The sequence below is a fragment of the Rhineura floridana genome, chromosome 8 (genome assembly GCF_030035675.1).
Source record: "Rhineura floridana isolate rRhiFlo1 chromosome 8, rRhiFlo1.hap2, whole genome shotgun sequence".
Classification (NCBI taxonomy): domain Eukaryota; kingdom Metazoa; phylum Chordata; class Lepidosauria; order Squamata; family Rhineuridae; genus Rhineura; species Rhineura floridana.
Window position 1 is genome coordinate 15,501,382 of NC_084487.1, and position 22,262 is coordinate 15,523,643.

A 22,262-nucleotide genomic window follows, 5' to 3' on the forward strand; every position below is an offset into this window, starting at 1 on the left:
TAGATTTCCTCTGTGCTACACAGGAAGGGCTGTAGCTCAGATCATGCAGAAGATCCCAGGTTCAATCCCTGGCATCTCCAGGTAGGGCTGGGAGAGACTCCCTGTCTTAACCCCTGGAGAGCTGCTGCCAGTTAGTGTAGATAATACTGAGCTAGATAGACTAATGGTCTCAGTCGGTATAAGGCAGCTTCTTATGTTTTTAACCTCCGGCTGTTGTTAGAGTCCCACTCCATCTGCCTCAGCCTGCATGGCCAAAGATCACGGATGATGGGAGTTGTACACAAACAACACACAGATTTTTCCTCCTCTGCTTTAACTGGAGACACCAATAATTGAGCCTCAGACCCTCTCTGTGCATGCATGTCTTCTAACCCTGAGCTTTGGACCCTCCCCTAAGGCCCCATAGTTATTTAAGGTTCAGTAACGATTTATGGTCTACGGCCATACTACCCTGAACACGCCCGATCTCAGAAGCTAAGCAGGGTCAGGCCTGGTTAGTACTTGGATGGGAGACTGCCTGGGAATACTGGGTGCTGTAGGCTTAGAGGAAGGCAATGGTAAACCACCTCTGAATGCCTCTTACCATGAAAGCCCTATGAATATATCAAAAAAAGATGCATAGGTCACCATAAATCGTAATCGACTTGAAGGCATATGACAACAACATTTTATGATTTTTGCAATAAATTAAATTGAACTGAATCTGTTGTGTCTTCCAAAAATTAGTCCCTTACTTCGAAGCTGTACCTGAACAGGCATAGCCCATAGGTTGGGACACAGGAACAAGAACCACATGAGTTGATTTGTTTCAATGGCAACCAAGTTATTGATCTGTCCCAGGGTCATCTCTCCCATTGACAAGTTGGATGTGGAAAGTCTCAGGATCTTATTATATATCATTGCCTGTGGAAAAAAGTAAGCAAAATATCAGTGGGCAGTATACTTGTTGGCATCCAAGACAGATAGTTTAGCATAGGTCCATTGAAACACAAGAGAATCATCATGCCCCCCTCACTATAAAAGAAGTCATTTATGAAGCCCCATAGGATAATTGGAGCCCCATAGGGCCCACAGTAAATGAAGCCAGTTATGATCATTCCAGTTATCAGGAAGAGATTCATTTCATATGTTTCTGGTCATATTCAACTTGTGCTTAAAGACATGTTCATACTTTGTTTCTAAGTTTAGAAAGCACTATACTTCTCTGCAGTGGGGATGGACAAATCCATTAATTTCAGTTATCTCAGTTTCTCATTTTTCCAATCTTAAATTCAGGTCTCCACATTTCAGCAGTAATTTCCATTTTTTTTAATCCTCATGAGAATTCATCAGCATTTGAATGCACACTTCTCCTAACATGCACATTTTTGTATGCAGTTTTGGCTACAGTACACATTATCCCTAATATAGTGCATTTTAATGTAATTTTCACTAATATATATATATATTCATGCTTTCTCCTAATATATGCATTTGTATACATGTTATTTGGTTGGAGACCTGCACCTCAAAATTCACAGAAGTGTGATTTTCAAAAGATAATTGCAGTTCAGTTTGCCAATTGGTTCAAGAAGTACAAATTACTCTTTAAAATGCAAACAGAATCTAATTTCTCCCCTGTCCCTACTCTGTAGTCAGAATGAATGCATAATCCAATGCACTTGTGCCTCCAGAATTAAATGGATCATGATGCCAGGTCTTTAAATATTTTTATTTACAAATATACTTGTGTACCACTATTTCATTTAAAAACATCAAAGCAAAAAACAAACAAACCATGCAGTAAAAACCATTAAAAATACAGTAAAAACAAAGGTCAATTACTGTAAAAAGACATCTTAATTGCCTGTGTAAGCCAGGCAGAACAGAAAGGTTTTCAGCAGGCACTTAGAAGTTAAAACAGAAGACGCTTGCTGAACCTCTGTTGGCATAGTGTTCCAGAGAACTGAGCCAATGACACTGAAGGCTAGGTTTTATATTGATATGAAATTAGCCTCACCAACTTCAGGAACGACCAAAGCTGCTCCTGAAGGTGATCTCAGTGATCAAGCTGGAATATAAGGGTTCAGTCAGCCCTAATTTATTGTATTATTTATTAATTTTCTATCCCACCCTTCCTGCCAAAGGAACCTGGAGCAGCAAATACCAAAATAGTTATTTTAAAAAATGAAAACATTTGAAAACAATATAAAATATTCACAGCTGATAGTTTCAAGGTTGCAAGGAACTTTATATTTCAGCCATCAAATGCCTGGGCAAATGGGAATGTTTTTCAATTCCTCCTCATTGTTGACAATGGGGGAACAGATGCACCTCACCAGTAGGGTTGCCAGGTTCAATCCCTGAGACTGATCCTGTATCTTTACGAGAAGAGGTCAGCCAAATACAGGTGTTCTTGCAACACTCTAATGGGAAAAACCACAAGGTGGAATTCTCCCTTCCCCCTGCACACCTTTTAAAGATACAGAAGACCTCTTGGTTGCCAGGTCCAGCATGTGGAGGCATTACTGTATATAGGCTAGAAGCACAGAGCTCTGTAGTGGCAAAGTACTATTAATGTCTTTCAGAAACAAAGATCCAGAGTAGGTGGAATGATTTTGTAAGATATAATTAATATTATCAATATCAATAATATTAATCTTCACACATTACATTCAATGAGTGTACAGTCTGTGTTAGGGTTGCCAGGTTCATGGCCTGAGACTGATCCTGTATCTTTAGGAGAAGAGAAGGTCAGCCAAGTGCAGGTGTTCTTGCAACACTGTAATGGGAAAAACCACAAGGTAGAATTCTCCCTTCCCCCTCCACAACTTTTAAAGATACAGAAGACCCCTTGGAGGCTGAGCCTGGCAACCAAGAGTTCTTCTGCAAAAGTTGTGCAGGGGGAAGGGAGAATTCCACCTTGTGGTTTTTCCCATTACAGGGTTGCAAGAACACCTGCACTTGGCTGACTTTCTTTTCTCCTAAAGATACAGGATCAGTCTCAGGGATTGAACCTGGCAACCCTACTAACCAGGGAGGGCATCTCATAAACAGGGAACCACTACTGAGAAGGCCCTTTTCATGGTTCAGTGCCAACTGGGCAGCACCATTATGGCAGCAGCATGGGATGAAGCAAGAGTTCTTGCTACTGTTTTAATTGTATGAAGAGCACTAGAGAATTACTCCATAATGCCAGCCAAACAGTTAATGGGGTTTGTTTAGGCCTAAACGGATTTTTTTTCAGATCTATACCACTCTATGTTTAACCCTAGTCCAGTTTTGCCTGAAGTTTTCTGAAAAGAGCAAATTAAGCCAAAGTATCTAGCTGTTTCACAGTCAAGGAAGTAATGTCTTTATTTACCAGCAAAGCTCCTCGTAGGTTGATGCCTGTTTCTATGGTAACATAGTAGGAGGCCTGTAGAAATGTTCTTTGCAGGATGAGGGCCAGGAAGAGGAGGACTGCCAGGACATAGCAGTTTTTGAGGAAATCAGTTGAGGTGAGGAATGGATCTGTAGAATACTTTGGAGCAGAAACAAAGAGATAATTTCAGTTAAGAGATCACATTGGAACTCTAATCCAACCACAAGGGAATGAAACAGAATGTTAATTAGAGCTATCACCTAATTAAAGAAGCCTTAAGTCAATTAACCTTGTAATTCCCTTGAGGGAAATCTGCATAAACTTACATGTGAATAAAAAATCATTATTAAGAAAAATACATTGTTTCTGTGTTTTAACACACCACAGTTTCTCTCTCATACATGTGAGAGAGAACATATATTACAGTTAAACATTAAAAAGGACATTTTTTCAAAGAGAATCCTGGAGTCTCTGATAAACCGTAGCTTATTGGATGAAGAACATCCACACACTTCCTCCTTGTCCTTGTCCTTCCCTAGCTTCAGATCAAAATATCATGATTTGTTAAACCACAGTTTCCTGTGACATCTGAATTGGGATGCTGTGGTTTAAGTGCTTGTTATAAACCAGGAAATCAAATGTCTCAATTTGGTCTGGGTCTGTTCCAAAACCACCCTGTTCAAATATTGTTTCTTCTTACACATGCACCTGCTACTTCCTGTTCCAAATATTTAAGAGATAACTCTGTACCAAGTAACCATCTCCTAAATTTTAGGTCACATAAAGAGTCCTCATCTGAGGACTATTAACAAGCAGTTTGCCTAATAAAAAGAGCTGGTTGGCCAGCCATAACAACATATTTGAAGGTATGAGCTGTACTCTTAAGTCTACAGTATGTTATATTTATTTCATTAATTTATTTATTTGATTTATATCCCAGCCTTCCTCCTGAAGGGGCCCAGGGTGGCAGATGCATCAATGATAAAACTTCTTTAAAAATTCTGAAAATAGTTAAAAACCTTCTGAAAACCTTCATCTCAACCAGTGATCTCAGGGTTGCCAGGAACAGTGGCTTTCAGCCATCAAATGCCTGGGTAAACAGGTATGTTTTTAAATTGCACTGAAAGTCAATACTGAGGGATACAGACATCTCTCACAAATGGAGAACCACCACTGAAAAGGCCCTGCATTTATGTGTTTACATATTTAATGTTTTTGTAGATTGACTATATTTGTACATTGGATGTTTAGGTAATCAATTGCCATGAAAGGTTTAAATGAAAAGTGATGGTTAACTTTACCCACTTCATCCTTATCCACATTTATATAAGATTTTGGTGCTCTCTATATATGTTAATATATGCTAAATCTAATCTTCTCTTTTTCCAGGTATTTTAGGATGTATATTTTTTTAAAAAAATTATTCAAGATAAAGTAAAAGTACAAAATGTCCCAATTCGATTACATAGAAGCATTACAAAATAAAGCAACAACAGCAAAAACAAAATATGAAATGAGCAAAAGTAATAATAGGTAATTATTAAGGTTAACTTCTTACCCCTTCATATTTAAGCATAATAATATAATACAACAGTTTCCTATATTGAGGTAAATAAATCAAATGGAGCTATTTCATCTATCACTTTATCATTCCAGAATTGTATAAATAAAGCCCATTTCTCTACAAATTTATTTTGATGGTTATAATTCATCGCATTTCTATTATAAATCATTTTTATCATTAATAATGTCTCCCAAGTTTATTTCAACCAATCCATCAATCCATCCATTTTTGCACGATACATATTTTTGCCACTGCGAGCAAAGTAGCTACTAATTGAAAATCTACATTAATAATTTCTTCACGAAATAGGCACAAAAGAATTGTTTTAGGATTTCTGGATAACATTTGACCTATAATATTCTGTATTATATCTAAAATTTTGTTCCAAAAAGGTTTTATTTTAACACAGCTCCAAAAAAGATGTATAAAATCCACGTTACTTCTACATCTCCAACAGTACATATTTTGATTAAATATTTTGCTTAATCTATGTGGTGTTAAGTATCATTGATAAACTGCTTTAAAAAAAATTCTCTTTCAAATTACTATTTGATAATGTGGTTGGGATATTCTTAAACAACCAAATCCACTCTTCTTCCGATATTGATAAATTAAATTTCTCTAAATCTCTGCTCTATTTCTTTTTATATGTTGAATGTTATTGTTGCATACTTAATGAGGAGAGGATGTGATATATTTTAGCAATAGCATTCTTTTTCTCTGATTGTAGTAAAAAAGTCTCAAAAGCCGTAGGAGGACGTTGGTTTCCATGTTTTGTTTTTATTTGTTCTACTATATGCCTTATTTTAGGATGTATTTTTAAATTGTTTTTTAAAGTGTTTTTAAATTTGTATATTTGTTTTTAAAGTGTTTAATTGTTGTAAACCGCCCAGAGAGCTTCGGCTATGGGGCGGTATACAAATTTAAATTAATAATAATAATGATAATGATAATGATAATCTTTGAATATTGAATCTATTGACATTTATTGTAATATGCATATGAAATAAAATGTGTTTTTTAAAAAATAAAGAAATAAGGCCATATCATAGGTCAACATCAACTGGGCAGCCCCCTGGGAAGCACTACCAACAAGACCTTACCTGCTAACTATAAGGTCCAGGATAGTTATTATGAGTCACTCCCACTCCCTTGGGGAACCCTCAGTACCGTAGTTCAGGCAATGGGACTAATGATATCACTCCCTCCAACAGCAAAGTCAACCACTATGTGTCCACAGGATTGCAGCAAAAATGGAGCCCCTGAGAAACTAGAGGGAACATGAGCATGTTTGGGTAACCCCAAGCAGAAGCACACAAAATCTTTAGGGGGAGACTGTAAGGCGGCCAACCCCCCCCCCCAAGAACAACCAAACAGCCTTATGAGGATTTAACAGTCCTTCCGCCGACAAGCAAAGACCTTCCTATTCCAACAAGCCTTTGGAATTGAAGGCTAAGGATCGGGCGTGAAGGGTGCCGCATTGCTCATGTCTATTATATCATTTTTAAACTAGTCTGAATTCTTTTAGCTGTATGTGCGTATGGTTTTAATATTGGAAATGGTTTAATCTTATTTTAATGTAGACTTTGTATGTTTTTAATTATATGTGTTTTTGATCTGGAAGCCGCCGTGAGTTCCAGTTTTGGGGAACTGGCGGGGTATAAATAAAGACAATAATAAATATAATAATATTAACATACGCAGAACGCTGAGCATTTAAACTTCTGCTGCTGTGCAGTAAACCCAAAAAAGAACTTTGGGGAAGAGGCACTGTACTTTGAGATTTGCCTCAGTGGCTGCTCTCCAATATATTAGGATTAGATTTTGATAACAAGCTTTATTTAACAAGCAGCCGAGTTAAAGCTACACATCTCAGGCAAAGTGCTGCTACCAAAGAGAAAAGGTTGGGTAAATAACCGGGCAGACAGCGGTGTAAGACAAGCGATGAGAGTCAACGATTAGCATTTTATAAAGTAAGAAGGCCTCTCCTTTGTGACTCTACCTGCCCCTCAAAATTCAAAACAGTCTGTGTTCTCACTGGAATCAGATATTTGTATGTGAATTATGTCCAAGGAAAGGACCATAGATCAGTGGTGGAACATTTACTTTGCATGAGGAAGGTCCCAGGTTCAATCCCCGGCATCTCAAAGTAGGGTTGCGAGGGAACCTTATCTGAAACCCAGGCGAGCAGTTATCAGTCAGTCTAGTTAATACTGAGCTAGATGGACCAATGGTCTGACTCGGTGCAAGACAGCTTCCTTCCTGGCAGAATCACACAAGTGCATTCTTGTATACATAGACGTGAAGAGAGGAGATGCATAAAGACTGGGAGAAATCCGAATATATCATCCATTGGCATTGTCAGACTTGCCATCATTGATTATTATTATTATTATTATTTTATTCAGCTTATATCCCGCCCGACTAGCAAACAGCTCTCTGGGCGGCAAACATAGAAACATATACAATAATAAAATTACAAGATCAATATAACAAATATAAAAGCACATCATCTAAAATACCAATTACAACATTTACATAAATAACTTAGATTAAAATGCCTCAGAGAAGAGAAAGGTTTTAACCTGGCGCCGAAAAGATAATAGTGTTGGCGTCAGGCGTACCTCCTCGGGGAGACTATTCCACAATTCGGGGGCCACCACTGAGAAGGCCCTAGATCTTGTTACTACCCTCCGGGCCTCCCTATGGGTCGGGACCCGGAGGAGGGCCTTCGTAGTAGACCGTAGTGTACGAGCCGGTTCATAACGGGAGAGACGTTCCTGCAGGTATCGTGGTCCCGCGCCGTATAAGGCTTTATAGGTTAATACCAACACTTTGAATCTGGCCCGGTAGCATACTGGAAGCCAGTGTAGGCGAGCCAGAACAGGTGTTATATGCTCAGACTGCTTAGTTCTTGTTAGCAGTCTGGCCGCCGTATTTTGCACTAGCTGTAGCTTCCGAACCGTCTTCAGAGGTAGCCCTACGTACAGCACGTTGCAGTAGTCCAAACGTGAGGTTACCAGAGCATGAACCACTGATGTAAGGTCCTCCTTACTCAGATAGGGACGTAGCTGGGCTACCAACCGAAGTTGGTAAAACGCATTCCGTGCCACCGAGGCTACATGGGCCTCGAGTGATAGGGAAGAGTCTAAAACGACTCCCAAACTACGAACCTGATCCTTTAGGGGGAGTGTAACCCCGTCCAGGACAGGGTATGTATCCACCATCTGACCAGAGAAACCATCCACCAGCAGCATCTCAGTCTTATCCGGATTGAGTCTCAGTTTGTTAGTTCTCATTCAGTCCATTGTCGCGTCCAGACAACGGTTCAGCACATCGACCGCCTCACCTGAAGAAGATGAAAAGGAGAAGTAGAGCTGCGTGTCATCAGTGTACTGATGACAACGCACTCCAAAACTCCGGATGACGGCACCCAACGGCTTCATATAGATATTAAAGAGCATGGGAGACAAGACCGAACCCTGCGGGACCCCATATTGGAGAACCCACGGGGTCGAGCAATGTTCCCCAAGTATTATCTTCTGGAGACGGCCCGCCAAGTAGGAGCGGAACCACTGCCAAGCAGTGCCTCCAACACCCAACTCCGCAAGTCTCTCCAGAAGGATACCATGGTCGATGGTATCAAAAGCCGCTGAGAGATCAAGGAGAATCAACAGAGTTACACTCCCTCTGAATCTCTCCCGATATAGGTCATCACACAGGGCGACCAAGGCCGTCTCAGTGCCAAAACTAGGCCTGAAACCCGACTGAAATGCATCTAGATAATCGGTTTCATCCAATAGCGCCTGGAGCTGGTCAGCAACCACTCGTTCCAAGACCTTGCCCAAGAATGGAACATTTGCCACTGGTCTATAGTTGTTAAAGTCCTGTGGGTCCAAGGAAGGTTTTTTCAGGAGTGGTCTCACCGCCGCTTCTTTCAGACAGCCAGGGACCACTCCCTCTCGTAAAGAGGCATTTATCACTTCCTTGGCCCAGCCAGCTGTTCCATCCTTGCTAGTTTTTATAAGCCAAGAGGGGCAAGGATCAACTTACTTCTGGTGTTATGGGAGCGTTGATTACGGTAGCGTTGATTACGGTAGCGTTGATTAAAGTCACGTTGATTACAGTACCGTTGTCTGTGGTATTAGTGCTTTGGTTCTGGTTGGAGAAACTCTGAATGATGCCAGAAATGCAGAGTGGTCCAGCAAATCCCAACAGGTCAGCTAAGTAACGGAATGTGCTGCTGAGAAGGATTGGCCGCCCAAAGGCCCGAAAGATGGCGAGCCAGATGGAGGGGATGCGGTTTGGCTTGTCAGCCACTTTTTTCTGGAAAACAAAGTAGTGGGGGGGATAAAAATCATTAAAAAAAATAAAATAAAGGTAAAGATGGTAAGTTTCTCATAAAAAATAAATAAGTTATTAAATAATCCAAAAAGAAGCATGTTAGCTCTACAGTTAATCTCTAAATTTAATCAATGCTCTCTACTAGGGATGGCGAGTTAAAGGGTCTTTTCTATGTAAACAAAGAATCAGTATGATAATTTCCTAAATATAGATATTTACACTCCTGGCTTGCATCATTGTTGAGGAAATACGAATATTCACTAATAGGCAAAAAACCTTGTGGTTTAAGAATGTACCTATAGCCAACAGATATTTCTATCAAACTTTAAAAAGCAGGGAAATTGGGCAGCTATAGTGAATGCACCAGGGGAGCAGGAGACCTAACCTCCTCTCTGAGATATTGTACTGCCCTACAAATTTGTCAAATGCAAACACAATTTGGGTTGGTCTTTCAGAGTCCAAAAGAGAAATAGAACATAACCTCCAGTTTGAAACAAAAAAGGCTATCTTCGCCATCATATGACATTGACCAAGAAAAAGGCTTTGAAATTAGTAAAAAAATAAATTTGACACAGATTTCTACAATGAATAATGAGAGAAATATAATTTTCTAGGTTAGATCTCTGTAGAAACAGTAGTAACACAGAAAAGAAGCAAACTAAGAATACCAACAAACATACAAAAATGTAATTCTCCATCTTTGGAGATGGCAGGTGCTGCCACCAGTCACCATACGCTCAGAGGCACGTTACCAAATTCTTGGTTACCAAATCCACAGGAAGGTGAAAATACCTGAGGTGCAAAGCAGGGTGAGGGGTGTGGTTTGGGGAGAGTTCCAAGGGCCAGATAGAGAGGCTTAGGAGGCCACATTGGTTCCTCAGGACTGAGGTTCTCCACCTCTGATTTAAACCCAGTCCACTCTGAAAGGAAGTCAAAACATGCAGCTTATGGAGACTTCCTCCCATTTCATGCACTGAAGCTGACTGGACTGGCAGTTGAATCTTACTTCAATGTAAGATGGGCAATGGGACAGTGTAGGCTAGCTTAAGGCCAGCAAGGAAAGCCACATGGCACACACAGCTTTGCTCTCTAGTACCTCATGGCCATTGCCCACCCCCAACTTGTGCCTCCTGAAGCAGCTGCCTCACTTTGCCGAATAGCAGGGCCAGCCCTGTTTATTAGTAGGGTTCTGATAGATTTAAAAGCCCTTTCGAGGCCTCCATTCCTTCTTGTAGAATAACTGTGGTCAAGGGACCAGGCACTGTTCATTTGAATACTTGAATAGAGAACCTGTATACATTCAAAAGAAGACATGCATATTTAGGATGAAGCCTGCCCCTTATCTGCATGCATTCTCCTTCTATAAGGAAGGATGGGATACAAATTAAATAAATAATTTCTATACATGGAAATGAATATCTGAAAAAGGTTTTTTCACCTTAATTTTCAGTTAAAGAAAAATCTGGTGGCAACATTCACACACACATATTCATACACTTTCTTTTGTCTCTCACAATTTCTTCACATCCTTAATTTGAGCAGGACTAAAATTTATTTCAAAGTTTGCTCCAGGTGAAATATACTGATAATGGGTAGAGATGGACAAAACAACGGCTAGAAATGTTGTAATCATCATCATCACCATCATTAAACTTCTCCCAAGATGTCTGCAAATGACTTTCCTGAGAGGACCATCCATATTTGCCTTAAATTTTTGTTTTAGGAAAAAATGAAGTGGCAACTCTGCTTTGGCAATAACATTCACAGAAATTGTTGGCGCTTATGTCCAATTCACAAGACCAGCAGATCCCAAATCCCCCCCCCTCCCCAAGATGGACCACTTGTAAAGTGCCAAGTGTCTTGATGGACCACTTCATGATTTTTTTGTTTGCCTGTTGTAGTAATTGTACTGCAGTGTGCTAGATGCAGTATATTTTTAAACTGTATTTTTACAGACATGCCATGGACCACCTGAATGAAGCTTACAGACCACCAGCAGTCCACGGACCACAGTTTGGGAACCCCTGTGCAAGTCCATTCTAGAGCATTACAACATGGATCATTGTGCTGATGCCATTCATTATTTTTGGTTTCGATTTGCATACTTTTTAATTTGTTTATTATTCATTTGATTACACATGCACACACATTAGTAAGCTGGCTTGAAACACTTCTTGGATGAAGGACAGTATATACATTTAGTAAATAACCAACTAAATAAAAATAAAATAACTGCTACTAGTAGCAATAATACATTTTCGTAGGTTGCTTTTCTATAGAACCACAGACATGAGGCTGACAGAGTTCCTCACAACAAAATTGTGTCTGAGATAATTTGACAGCCTCATGTTCAATGTCTTTCACTAAAGTGTGACAAACTATGTGTTCTTCCCCAAAGAGACTCCTACATTCTGCAAGGGGATGGAATACACTCAAGGCCAGCTCTGTCCCGTTTTAGACAGGCACAGTATGGCTTAATCCTGCCTTTCTCAGAAATCTTACGAGCTGACTGTGCATGAGTAACAGCTAACAAGATTCCTGCAACTGAAGTCTACAGCACGAGCATAAACAATGACCTAAATTAACAGCTTTGTCAGGCCTCCAGTTGTAATGCATGATGACTTGCAGAACTCTTCTAAATTTGTGAATGGTTCCTTTATATAACTGGAGGCAACAGGAACTGAACTTGGGGTCTTCCGTATGAAAAGCATGTGATTTACCACTGAGTGTTAGGCCATTTTAGTGTCCGCATAGCCCCAGAACAATGCTACATGAGGGGCACTGTGGGAAAATGGTGGCCACTCAGCACTGATCAGACTAGCACTGCCTCTCACTGCTGCGAGGGGGCAGTGGCTTCCACAAGACACTATGGCAAGGGCCCCTCTCAACCCTTGCCCCACAGTAATGCAAGAAAGAAGACCGTACAACAAAACAATGTATTTATGGTCCATATTATGTTTTACATGACATGTCTGTATTCTAGTTTTTATGCTGGCTTATCATTTACTTGTACTGTGTTTTGTATAGTAGGCTGGAGTGATATTTTATTGGAGATGGTAAGCAGGGTATAAAATCTCAAATAGAGAAATAAAAATTAAAAAAATAGAACAAGAACACATAAAAACATATCCAAAAAAACACCTTCTACATGATTAATATTGTTTCCTTGCATTCTGTCTTTTTCCCCACATGAATTATTTATTTATTTATTTGATTTATATCCCGCCCTTCCTCCCAGCAGGAGCCCAGGGCAAACAAAAGCACTAAAAACACAAATACTAAAAACAGACATTAACAAAACAACTTTAAAAACATTGTTTTAAAAAGCTTTGAAGACATTTTTCCTTTAAAAAAGGTTTAAAAATATTGTTTTAAAGAAAAGGTTTAAAAGCATATTAAAAAGCAATTCCAACACAGAAGAAAACTGGTTCCAACACAGAAGCAGAATTAAGGAAGGACTCTAGAACATAGCCATCGCTCTCCCTCACTGCAGAGGAAATGTGGTAGCAGTGAAGAAACTGGGTCATTCCCTGCCCCCTCATTCTTCACACTGAGGAATCCCTGGCATGTTCTGAAGATACATGAATGATGCATCAGTCTTGCTGAAGCTAAGCAAGTCTGGGGCTGGTCACTGCTGGGATGAGAGACTACTTCCCTCTCTCATAACTCTACAACTCATGGACATCCAATGAAGCTAAATGCTGGAAGATTCAGGGCAGACAAAAGAAAGTACTTCTTCACATAGCACACAGTTAAACTATGGAATTTGCTCCCACAAGAGACAGTGATGGCCACCAACTTGGATGCCTTTAAAAGAGGATTAGACAAATTCATGGAGATTAAGGCTATCAATGGCTAGTTAGAGGCAGTATGCTTCCAAATTCCAGTTGCTGAAAGCCACAGGAAGGGAGAGTACACTTGCCCTCAGGTCCTGCTTCCGGGCTTCCCATGGGTGTCTGGTTGGCCATTGTGAGAACAGGATGCTGGACTAGATGGGTCACTGGCCTGATGTGGCAGGGCTCTTCTGATGTTCTATTATTATTAATTATTATTATCATTATCATCATCATCACATTTCTATCCCACTTCTCCTCTAAGAAGCTCCAGGTAGTGTACATGTTTCTCCTCTTTATTTTTATTCTCACAACAACCCTGTGAAGTAGGTTAGGCTGAGAGACTGGTCCAAGTGAGCTTCATGGTTCATTAATCCGGTCAGTTTCATGACCAAGTAGAAATTTGAACCATGGTCTCCCAGGTCCTAGTCCCACACTGTAACCACTACACCACGCTGGCTCTCTTTGGCTATGCAATACTGAGCTACATGGAACAGGGCCCTGACTCATATGAATGCAGAAAGCACGCAGGGTGGACTACTATTTGAAAATTAGTGTCCTATGCTTAATGATAAGAACCAATATCTTGTCACTTTTATGGAGGATAAGGCTATCAGTGACAACTAGCCACAATGGCTATGTTCTATCTCCATTGTTGGAGGCAGTATGCTTCTGGGAATCACAAATCCCTCCGGTCCTCTTTGCAGGCTTCCCACAGGCATCTGGTTGGCCGCTGTGAGAACAGGATGCTGGACTAGATAGACGACTGGCCTGATCCAGCAACCATGCTTTTCTTACAGGGCCGGCCCTAGACATGCCGGGCCCTTGGGCACCAGCTTGTCCTGGGCCCTGGCATGCATGTGCGCACGCACACATACATGTGTGCGCGTGCCCAGGGCCAGCCCCAGGCACACTGGAGCCCTTGGGCAAAAGCCTGCCCCAGGCCCCAGCACTCCCCTTCCATGACTCGCGCACAGCGAGAGCTTCGGAGCTCCGCCATTCCCTTCCTTAACTTACCTTGTTTTGCAGTTGCACACGCAGCAGTGCCCTTAAGAAAGATGGCAGCTGAGGTTTCCCTAAGGAGCTGAAGCCTCTGCCGCCATCTTGGTTCATGGCAGGGATGCGAGCGCACAGCACGCATATGTGCCATCAGCCAAGATGGCGGCAGAGGCTTCAGCCCCTTAGGAAAACCTCAGTCGCCATCTTTCTTAAGGGCACCACTGCATGCGCAACTGTAGAACAAGGTAAGTTAAGGAAGGGAATGGCGGAGCTCCGAAGCTCTTGCCCTGTGATCTGCAGCAGCGATCCTGCCCCGAATCGTGGAAGGGGAGCAGAGGGGCCCCTCAGGGGTTCCTGTAGCCTCAGGGATGCCTCAGGGGCTCCTGTAGCCTCAGGGGCCCTCAGGCCAGTGCCCCACCTGGCCGCCCCTTGGAACCGGCCCTGTTTTCTTATATTCTTATGATAGCAGTTCTGGCAGTTACCTTTTGCTCCTCATAGGCATCTTTCAAGCAGACATAGTTTGTAAGGGCTCGCATGGCTATCGGCAGTTTTCCAATCACCTTCAGGTCGATCGGCTTCCTGTGAGCTGAAATGATGAGCGTGTTCATCCACCAATAGGTTGCCTTGGAGAGCAAGTTGACAAAGGGCTGAAGAAACCTCACACCCAGGTCCTGAAGATCTTCAGGAGGCTTTACTTTCTGAGGGTTTGTGAAAAATACGTATCTCTGGGGATAAAAACAGCATTGAACACAGAGTGTCAGATGATTATTTTTTTTAAAAAAATGTAGTTTCTTCATTTCATTTATTATTATTTATTTAAAATATTTCTATCCTTCCCTTCTACCCTATAATAGGGCACTCAGGGCAGCTTACAAAGATAAGATCAAACACGTACATAATAAAATTGTAAACAATAAAATCACAAAAACATTAAAATAAATTAAAATACATAAAATACAAAATACAATACACACACACACACACACACACACACATACAGGGAGTGGTACTAAAGGGTTATCCATATCCTGCCCTTCCTCCAGAAAGCTCAAGGTGGCATACATGGTTCTCTCTTCCCAATTCATTTTATCCCCACAACAACCCTGTGAGGTAGGTTGGGCAGAGAGATGGGGTAACCCAAGGTCACCCAGTGAGCTTCATGGCTGGGTGGAGTTTTGAATGAGCCCAAACCCAGCGACTATCACTTTAAATGTGAATTGCTCATTCCTATGATTATTTTGAACATAAGACCACCAGAATTCCCTCGCTGGAGCAGAGATCCAAGATAGTGTCACACACAGATGAGCAATCTTTCACCAAGAATGGGGACCCTATGTCCCTCCCGATGTTGTTGAACACCTAGCTGGGCCTGATGGGAGTTGGAGTCCAACAACATCTAAAGCAAAGGAAGTTCTAGATGCCCTTCAGATGTTTGGACTACAATGCCAACCATCCCTGAAAAATGGCTATGTTCTCAAACCATGCCACACAGACTGTGTGAAAGAAGTGGGTTGTTAGTCATACTCAGAGTAGCCCTATCATCTGTGAATAGTTTCCTGTTCTGAAACTATGAAATGACGGCAACAGACTTTCATTAACTAGCCATGATGGCTATGTTCTACCTCCACTGTAAGGATGTCCCTGCCTACCAGCTGCTGGGAATCACAAGAAGATAGAGTGCTGTTACACTCAGGTAATGCTTTTGGGATTCCCATAGGCATCTGGTTGGCCACTGTGAAACCAGGATGCTGGACCAGATAGATCATTGGCTTGAGCAGGCTCATGAAGATGTTAGGAAGGAGATTAGTTTCCTTCTATTGCAACATTGGGTTTTCCTTTGTTTCCTGGCCTTCAAGACCTGGAGCCTCATAAAGTAGACAAGCTTCAGCAGATGTTTCCAACAGATAAAGTGTCTTGTATGGTGTGAAAAAGGCACAAGAAGACATTAGAATGCATGAGAAAGGGGGGTTGATGTCCATTCTCTTTCTAACACACTGTGTGATGCACCTGTAATTGTTGTTTCATGGAGTCCTAAATCTGTACGCCAACATTCAAAAAGAAACACTCTGTGAACTGGGAAGTGATGAGAGCAATTGGCTTCAGCAAGAGCTAAACTTCTCCACTGGTCAATGGCTTGTGGATAACACTGTGAAGTCGCCCCAAATATATGTCAATCTATACATACCCTGACACGTATGACGTTGATCTCCACTGCCATTAATAACCCATACAGCACAACCATCATTCCAGTGATACAGAAACGCAGCTGACGAAAACTGATCTCATCTTGGATATATCTGACCAGCTTGATCGTTTTGGTGACAAAGGCCATGACCCAGTACAGAAAGAGGGCTGTGGCATAAAGAAATAATAAAAAAACACTTAGTTGCATATGAAAATAAACTGCCTTCAAGTTGATCCCGACTTATGGCAACCCATTGAATAGAGTGTTCATGGTGAGCGGTATTCAGAGAGGGTTTACCATTGCCTCCCTCTGAGGCTAGTCCTCCCCAGCTGGCTAGGGCCTGCTCAGCTTGCCACGGCTGCACAAGCCAGCCCCTTCCTTGTCCGCAACTACCAGCTGGGGGCAACTGGACTCCTTGGGACTATGCAGCTTGCCCATGGCTGCACAGGTGGCAGGGCACGTAACCTCTGAGCCACTCACTGTGGGAGTGATCTTTAGCTGGCCCTTTACACCCAGGAGACACGAGCAGGGATTTGAACTCACAGACTCTGGGCTCCCAGCCAGGCTTATAATTTATCTCTGAGCAAATGATCAATCTGCCCAGAGGATACGAGTAGTTTAGGAACAGACTGTGTGAAAGAAGTGGGTTGTTAGTCATACTCAGAGTAGACCCATTGAAATTAATGGGCATGGTTCATTAATTTGATGGGTCTACTCTGAGTAGAACTTAGATGCATACAATCCCAAAGAGGCAATTGAACAAAGCTGATATATAATAGGGACCATAGCTCAGTGATACGGCATGTGCGTTGCATTCAGAAGGTTCCAAGTTAAATCCTGGCATCTCAAGGTAGAGCTGAAAGTAGGGGATGGGGGATACGTTCAATACAGTTTACATTTAAAGCCAAATCTATCAAATCCACACTTTCTGAAACAATACAAGAACCAAAATTCAGCCACTGTTTGAAATTCACACTTATCTGAATTTTTCAATGCAATTCTCCAACCAAACAATGTTTACAAAAATGCATGTATTAGGGAAAATTGCATAAAATGGATCCATTAGTGAAAATAACATGTAAAAATGCTTTGTATTAGGAGAAATTGCTTACAAAAATGTAAATATTTTTCAATACTGCATACAAAAATGTATTTATTGGGAGAAATTTGCACTAAAATACTGAAGAATTTTCATGACGATTTTTTAAAACAAAATTCACAAATTGCTGTAGGAATGCAGAGAACTGCATTTAAGACTTGAAAAATGAGAAAGTGAGAGAACTGAACTTGACAGTTCCTTCCATCCCTAGCTGGAAGGGACCCTTGTCTGAAACCCTGGAAAGCCACTGCCAGTCAGTGTAGACAGTACTGACCTAGATGGACCAACTGGTTGACTCAGTATAAGGCAGCTTCTACTGTTCCAATGAAAGGGCCAAGGAGAAAACTGATTCCTTCATTACTCTGAGAAGAGGGAAGCTTGCGAACAACAACTAAGGATGCAATAAACCCAACTGTTGCACTTCCCAACCATAATTCCACCCAGATATGCATCCCAGAAATAACAATTGTTACCATTTCCAGCGTTACTTCTCCCAGAATGAAAGAGAGGTGAACCATGATTCTCTGATGTTGTTCACACATGTAAAAACTCCTGTAAAAACTCTGAAGCCCAATGTGAGGTTCCAGGACTACAGAGACTCCATCCTGAGATTCATGTACCCTCTCCACACCACTTAGGCAAGAGTGCAGTGCTGTGCCAAAGAAGTGTGTGTCCAGGTGTGTGTCTGTTTATATTCTTCATAGCACAAATATTTGCACAGGCTTTAGCAATACATCTAGCAGGAAAATACAGCACAGTCTTATACCGAGTCAGACCATTAGTCCATCTAGGTCAGTATTGTTTACACTGACTGGCAGAGGCTTTCCAGGGTTTCAGACAGGGAATCTCTCCCAGCCCTACCTGGAGATGCTGGGGATTGAACCAGGGACCTTCTTCATGGGGCAGATGCTCTACCACTGAGCTACAGTTGCACTGAGCACAGAGTAAAATATGAATATGTGTTTAGAAGATTAACTACTTACCCAGAAGTAGCTTTGGAAAATTTGATGTCTCAATATTGTGGTAATATACTATAGATGTTGTAGCTGCCACAAATCCCATTATAGCAGGAAGGAAGAGATGGAGATGACGAGACTGCAACCGTCTACAAGGGAACAATGGTGACATCAGAAAAGTAACTAGAGGTTTGTCTTTGTAGATGAAACATCAGTATATACAACAGGCAATTTGCAAGGTTCCATCTCTTTGTCATATAGTAATATGACCCAGATATAAAGCCCAAGGTAGGTCTATGCAGACAAGATATGGCTTGATTCTCAGTGGCTTCCAGAAAGGTATCTCTGACCCTCTTTGATTATATTGACAGTAATTTTGTTAGCGTTAGGAAACCCTTTCTGAACCTGGGACCCTCCAGATGTTGTTGGACTACAACTCCCATCAGCCCCAGCCAGCATGGCCAAGGGTCAGGGATGACTGAAGTTGGAATTCAACAACATCTGGAGACCATCCACTAGAAGAGAATATTGTTAAAAAGCACACAGGGAAAATGGTGGAAGACATTACATTCCTTAGACTGAGGGTCACCAATCTATTGCCACTGGTGCCATGGCACCCATGAAGGCCTTCACTGCAGATCCCAACAGCTAGATCAGAATCTGAGCTTTCATTTTTTTAAAAAGTCTCTAGCCTTCCTAGAAAGAAAGTTATGGAGCAAAATGATCAGGTATCCTTCTAAGCGATTTATTTGAAATGAGCAGGCCTGGCTGCTCCTGTCTGTCAGTGTTTTTAGCCAATGAGTGAAGTCAGAGCTGTGATTGATAAGTGAATTGTTTGGACACTAGGCAATAGGAATCCCTAAGATTCTAAAGAGCTTCTGCTTCCTCCCTTTTCCTGCTTCTGTCTTGTTTTTTTAGTCTTTGGAATTGCCATAGTTTGTCTTTTTTTCCCGAGCAACCAGGATACATCTTTCCTGCACTGGGGTCACCTGAGATCAGGTACTCCCTAGAAGATATTTTCTGCATATACTACTACACAATAAGTGTGGGTTAATGTTTAAAAAAGCCCCCTCCACCCCAAATGTGAAAACTTTACAAAGAAGCTCAGACATGTCTTCTGCTTTGCAGGAGCTAAAGACCAGGAACTCATTAAGAATTCACTGTATAGTTAATTTACAGTACCATGCTATACATGTCTACTCAGAAGTCTCTTTGTGTTTACTTCCAAGTAAGTGTGTACAGGATGGCAGTCTTGGATTTGATTTAGGGCCAGCATTGGGGAAAACAAGGTTCTTGTGACTTTAACAGCTGTACAGCAGGCAGAAAGTCAACAGATCAAGCTTTGTCTAGTATGGAAATACAATTATAAATCTAATAATAAATAAATAATAATAATAATAATAAACTTCACCATGACTATTCTCTAATTTCGCATTATGCCATACAACCCATGGCAGCCATTTTGTGTTATGACACACACACCCCAAGGTGACTGGTGCCCGCAGCACTCTCTCAACATTTGAAATGTGTCCTCTGATCCAAAAAGGTTGGTGACCCCTGACTTACATCTATTCTGCTAGCCAGTCAAATGACAAATGAAGGATGTGTCCAGACTGTCACGGTTTTCTGGTAGGATCCAGTCACATACTGGCAAACTCAGGTTGTACGATTAAAGCTGATTTGAGGTTCTTGCACAACAAACCCACTTCCTCCACAAAAGTTGGACTTTTTGTGATAAGGAAAGTGATGTGAAAGTGCATTGGAAAGTATGGGATATTGCTTGCTTTGACTTGTTCAGTCTCCCCCCAAACAAATTTGAGTGAAAGCTCATTAAATAGCCGATGTTATCCAATATTCCTGCAAATAAATCTGGACGACTGCTCAATAAACAAGTTGCCTACAGGCGCCCAGTTTCCAAGAGAGAGAATAAACAATGAGAAATACAAAATCTTCCACCTGTTGTCAGCATTTTCATCTCAAAGTCAACTGCAGCTGGGAAAAGTCAAACAAAAATGGCAATGCCTTTTCCCTTTTGGAATCAAAGATGTTTTTGAAGGAGAAGGAAGTTCGTCACCTCTTGGAAAATGCTAGGACCTCATGAACAGCCTGGTGTTACGCAACTAGCAAGGGATTATTCTCCCCCTCCCAAGGACTTACGCATCTGAAACAATGCCTTCTCCTATTTCACACACGTGCACAAACAGGAGGGTGAACGTCAGGATCCATCGCAGGTTGTGTCCAGGGAAGTGAAGCCATGTGTTGTGATGGATCTGGACTTTGGAGCTTTGAGTTCCCCATCCTGAAACACAGAATGTATATATCAAAAGAGCATTGAAAGGCAGCCTTGGAGACACATGTGCTAATTATTGTACTTGTATCCCAATTCTCCATCAGAAAGCTCAGAACAGCTTATGTAGGGCTTGACATAAACCTGGGCTGCATTTGCCGTGATTTCTAAGTTTTGGCTGACTTGAAGCTGAAAATGGAGATGGACTGCCTTCACATCGATCCCAACTTATGGCAACCCTATGAATAGGGTTTTCATGGTAAGCAGTATCCAGAGGGGGGTTACCATTGCATCCTCCCCAGCTGGCTAGGGCTTGCTCAGCTTGCCACAGCTGCACAAGCCAGCCACTTCCTTGTCCGCAGCTGCCAGCTGGGGGCAACTGGGCTCCTTGGGACTATGCAGCTTGCCCACGGCTGCACAGGTGGCAGGGCACATAACCCCTGAGCCACTCACTGTGGGGGTGATCTTTGCTGGCCCTTGACACCCAGGAGACACAAGCGGGGATTTGAACTCAGAGGCTCTGGACTCCCAGTCAGGCTCTCCTCCCCACTGTGCTATACCAGCTGTGACTTGAAGCTACTAGTCTCCATTTTGAAAGGGCACAACTCCATTATGGGAGCCTGTGATGGTTGTCAGTCTTACTGACTATTGTGTATATTTGAAATGTAAATGTACAGATAGGCGGACTAATGTTAGCGTATTGGAAGAAGCAAAGACCACCAGTGTTGAAACAATGATCCTCCAACATCAACTTCGCTGGACCGGCCATGTTGTTCGAATGCCTGATCACCGACTTCCAAAGCAGCTACTTTACTCCCAACTTAAGGATGGAAAACGAAATATCAGTGGACAGCAAAAGAGGTTTAAAGATGTTCTCAAGGCTAATCTAAAAAAAATGTAACATGAGCATTGAGAACTGGGAAGCCTTGGCCCATGAGCATCCCAATCGGAGGTCGGCCATTATCAAAGGTGCTATGGACTTTGAAAAAGCACGAGTACAGGGCAAAAGGGACAAACGAGCTAAGCAGAAGGCACATCAAGCAAATCCTCATCGTGACCATCTTCCATCTGGAAACCTATGTCCTCACTGTAGGAGGCTGTGTGGATCCAGAATTGGCCTCCACAGTCACTTACGGACCCACCGTTAAAGACCTTACCCTGGAAGACAATCTTACTTGGCCACGAGTGATCGCCAATGATATTTGAAATATCCTTGGTTTAATCCTATATGTCACCCACAAGGTGGAGTGGGAAAGGAGGTGACTTCTCAATTGTCAGAAGGGCTAGGCAATCAGTAGTGTACACATCTGGTTTCTGCCAAAAACAGGAAGAACAGCTTCCTTGTTTCTCTCAGGACCAAAAAGGGGTGAGTGTGGATCCATTGCTCAAAGTTTGTATGTTTATATACAGTCTTACTCTATAAAGCACCATGAAGACCAACAGTTTATCAACAATAGCAGTAACTAGGGCCATATTCACACCATACATTTATTCCACTATTATTCCACTTTAAACAATCATGGCTTTCCCCAAAGAATCCTAGGAAGTGTTGTTTGTTAAGGGAGCTGGGAGTTGTCTCTTCGCAGAGTTACAATTCCAGAATGGTTTAACAACCAATCCCACTTCCCAGGGAATTCTGATATTTTAGCTCT

At 41.8% G+C, this 22,262-nt stretch overlaps 1 protein-coding gene and 1 pseudogene across 7 annotated transcripts in view; one reads left to right on the top strand and one right to left on the bottom strand.

The window, feature by feature from the left end:
* The window catches only part of ABCC9 (ATP binding cassette subfamily C member 9), a 116,328-nt gene that overhangs the window by 85,166 nt on the left and 8,900 nt on the right, over positions 1 to 22,262 (bottom strand). For all 7 annotated transcript variants that reach the window (XM_061638377.1, XM_061638378.1, XM_061638373.1 and 4 more), the window contains exons 3-9: positions 20,481 to 20,622; positions 18,351 to 18,472; positions 16,269 to 16,435; positions 14,566 to 14,808; positions 8,961 to 9,233; positions 3,344 to 3,502; positions 748 to 903 (exon numbers count right to left, since the gene is read on the bottom strand). In XM_061638377.1, the coding sequence (XP_061494361.1) occupies positions 748 to 903; positions 3,344 to 3,502; positions 8,961 to 9,233; positions 14,566 to 14,808; positions 16,269 to 16,435; positions 18,351 to 18,472; positions 20,481 to 20,622 (1,262 nt within the window). The remainder of the gene's footprint in view (positions 1 to 747; positions 904 to 3,343; positions 3,503 to 8,960; positions 9,234 to 14,565; positions 14,809 to 16,268; positions 16,436 to 18,350; positions 18,473 to 20,480; positions 20,623 to 22,262) is intronic.
* LOC133363449 (5S ribosomal RNA) lies at positions 434 to 542 on the top strand (annotated as a pseudogene).